Genomic DNA, 3,252 nt, shown 5'->3' on the forward strand with positions numbered 1-3,252 from the left:
AAACAAGGGGCAATGCCCTGTTGGCCGTGGGTGATCTTTTTCTAGGCGTTGCTTCAATTTTGGCTCATATTTCTTATATACTCCATTTGTAAGTCGTTGATCGATAACAAAGAAGCCGTTTGACAATGCCACAGGAATAAGACCAAAATGGTTGCTGGATTTCAGGGCGTCCAATGTCTGCTAAGCATACATTCCCCATGTTCAACGCCCCCTATGTACCCTCCGTTGATTCAAGCCTACGCATGAACAAGCCTATGTAGTAGCACGTCAATATATATGTATATGCATGCATCGATCAACACAAAGTCAGTGACGTGCAAGTGAAAAAGTAGAAGCAGTGACAGGGTCAACCGTTGCCTAGCTAATTAAGTAGCTAGCTCAAGCCAAGCTGCATGCTACTGTACTTACTTAACTCGGTAGTTACAGTTCATCACCAATCAGCTAGAGATCGACACCATGGGGAAGCCGCAGCCGAGATCGGCCATGGTGAAACCGTGGGGCATCCTCTCCCGGTTCCTCCTCTTCTCTGTAGCTTTCATGCTCGGCATGGCGTCCACCTTCCTCCTCCAGTCACTACTCCCCACCACTGGTACCGTGATCTGGCTTGCCTCTGCTGACCTCTCTGCGGCACCTACTTCTGCACCTCCGGGGCTGGTCCTGGGGCCGCCTCTCCCGCAGGAGCTCGGGGACGGCGATAAAAAAGAGAGTGGCGGCGGTGGTGGAGACGAAAGCGGGGGCATGGTGATGCTGCACAACATGACGGACGACCAGCTGCTGCTGCGGGCGTCTATGGCTCCGAGGATCAAAGGGATCAGCTTGCTGGTGCCTCCCGCGCCTAAGGTGGCGTTCATGTTCCTCGTGCGTGGTGAGCTGCCATTGGCGCCGTTGTGGGAGAGGTTCTTCCATGGGCACACTGCACTGTTCTCGGTGTACGTGCACCCTGACCCTACATACCTCAGCTCACCGGAGAAGGGGTCGGTCTTCTACGGCCGCCGTGTGCCCAGCAAGGTGAGCTATCTGCCTATGTACACCCATCGCCTAGCTACACTATCTGCAAGGTGAGCTACAGAGCCCTTCCTAAGCTTGCGAGCTAGGACCTTTTTGTAATATTGTCCGTCCCTAAGTGCAACCCTTAGCTATACCATCCAAAATGTCATTCAAATCTTTCTACGAAATAACTATATTACATGGAAGTTTCCCTTTTTCGTTTCTCTCAAAAGTGAGAGCATAGGGACTTCAAAAGTTTCCACATCAACAAAGCTATAGATGGGCAATCTGTTATTAGAAAACTTTCATATTTTTGTGTGCACCATTAGTACTTTAAATAATACTAGCTTAATAAAAAAATATTTTTATTTATTTATGTGGGACGAAAAAATATCTAATTTACTTTTCATGCATTATAACTCTAATGTTTTGTTGACCCAAGAAGTTTAAAGTCCATGTTTCATTTGGGAACTCAGCAAAGTTGCCAATTCCAGTAGTGATGGGATGTACTATGTACGTATGCATAGGTTCAATCGCATCTTTTATGCAGCCTTTTTATTAACTAGTACTTTAATGCCGCTTATATTTCTGGTTTACTGAGACTTTAATTTGTAAGTAAACAGGATGATGCTCCCAGTTTTTTGTTACGAAAAGGCAAAGACCATATATTTTAAATAGAACAAACCCTTATAAAAACACTCTTACAGAAAATGAAAAATACATCCAAATCCTTGGGGGTGCCGATGTATTTTTCCTCCTACATCCAACAACGGCGTGCGAGGAGCAAAGCTTGTTGCCGCTCTAGACCTCATCTCAGCGGAGCAAACTTGTTTAAACCCAGGAGTTTGTAGAAGAAGCGGCCGAGAAGTCCTCGATGTGGACCGGAACACGCAGGTGGCCATGATATATGTAGCAATCACCACGGAGAAGAAACGACTAAGAGGGCATGTAGAGGATGATCTCAGTTGGATCCATTCAAACACTTTAGTGTTTTGAAAGTGGACTTTCTAAACCCTGGTTTAGGTGCATACCCTACCCATTTTGTCCAGCTTTGAATCAAGATCTTAATAACTCACATTTTTTTCGCGCAGCATAAACATATAAAATGAGATTTTTCTCGGATTGGCTATATCATTTTATGTATATATGTTGCACAAAAAATATTGTTTTCGTATAGTTTAGGTGGAATGAACTGTTGATCTGCAAATGTTCAATTTATGCATTGTATTTATTTGGACAAATAAAAAAGACAAAGTTGTGTTAGATAGCAGTGCAGGTGCACCCATCTAAAATGACGCATTTTCCAAATCTATATGGATACAAAAGGATGCAGTTTAATTGCTTATTGTGATCTACAGGAAGCTCGTTGGGGGAAGTCTAGCATAGTCGAGGCCGAGCGTCGTCTCCTCGCAAGTGCTCTCCTCGATGCCATGAACCAACACTTCGTCCTACTCTCTGAGACATGTGTCCCTCTCTACAACTTCACCACGGTCTACTTCTACCTCACGCAATACGCTGGTGCTACCTCCTTCGTCGACCACTTCGATACACAACGTTCTCGTGGCCGCTATAGACCTGCCATGGCGCCCACCGTCACGCTCGCTAATTGGCGCAAGGGCTCCCAGTGGTTCGCGACTGACCGGGGTCTCGCGCTTGAGGTCATCAGCGACGTGACCTACTTCCCGGTTTTCCAACGCCACAGCAATGGCCCCTGCATCATGGACGAGCACTACCTGCCGACATTTATCGCCGCCTCAAAGTGGCATGGGAATGCAAACCGTACACTCACGTTTACCCAGTGGACAAGGGGGCCTCATCCTGATAGCTACAATGACGTAAGTGTCGACCTGCTTCAGGGGATGAGGAACCATGGGAACTGCAGCGACGGTGGCGGGACCACATCGCTTTGCTACCTCTTTGCAAGGAAGTTCCCATCGGGCGCGTTGCCGGAGCTACTCAGGCTGGCGCCCAGAGTCATGCGGTTTGGGTGAGAGCAAGTAATGAAAACTAGCTAATACCCTGCGCGTTGCTGCGGAAATTTATAATATTAATTTTTTCGAGAATAAAATTAAAGAATAATAGATCTCTACATTCTCGTCACATATGAACTGTAGCTGTGGTGGAGCCAACATCCAAACAATGTGTACATAGTCTCTAAGGTTTATTTCCTCTGTTCCAAAATAAGTGTCGTGGTTTTAGTTTAAAACGGAGGGAGTGTAATTTTACTCATGTTTATATATGTGGATCATACATATAGGTACTTGA

At 46.0% G+C, this 3,252-nt stretch overlaps 1 protein-coding gene across 1 annotated transcript; it reads left to right on the forward strand.

Moving 5' to 3' along the window:
* Positions 1–456: 456 nt before the first annotated feature.
* On the forward strand, positions 457–2,978 carry LOC123075784 (glycosyltransferase BC10-like). The gene is made up of 2 exons (XM_044498308.1): positions 457–1,008; positions 2,346–2,978. The coding sequence occupies exons 1-2, from the start codon at positions 457–459 to the stop codon at positions 2,976–2,978; spliced, it is 1,185 nt and encodes a 394-aa protein (XP_044354243.1).
* Positions 2,979–3,252: the final 274 nt, after the last annotated feature.

This window comes from Triticum aestivum, chromosome 1B (assembly GCF_018294505.1).
Source record: "Triticum aestivum cultivar Chinese Spring chromosome 1B, IWGSC CS RefSeq v2.1, whole genome shotgun sequence".
NCBI lineage: Eukaryota > Viridiplantae > Streptophyta > Magnoliopsida > Poales > Poaceae > Triticum > Triticum aestivum.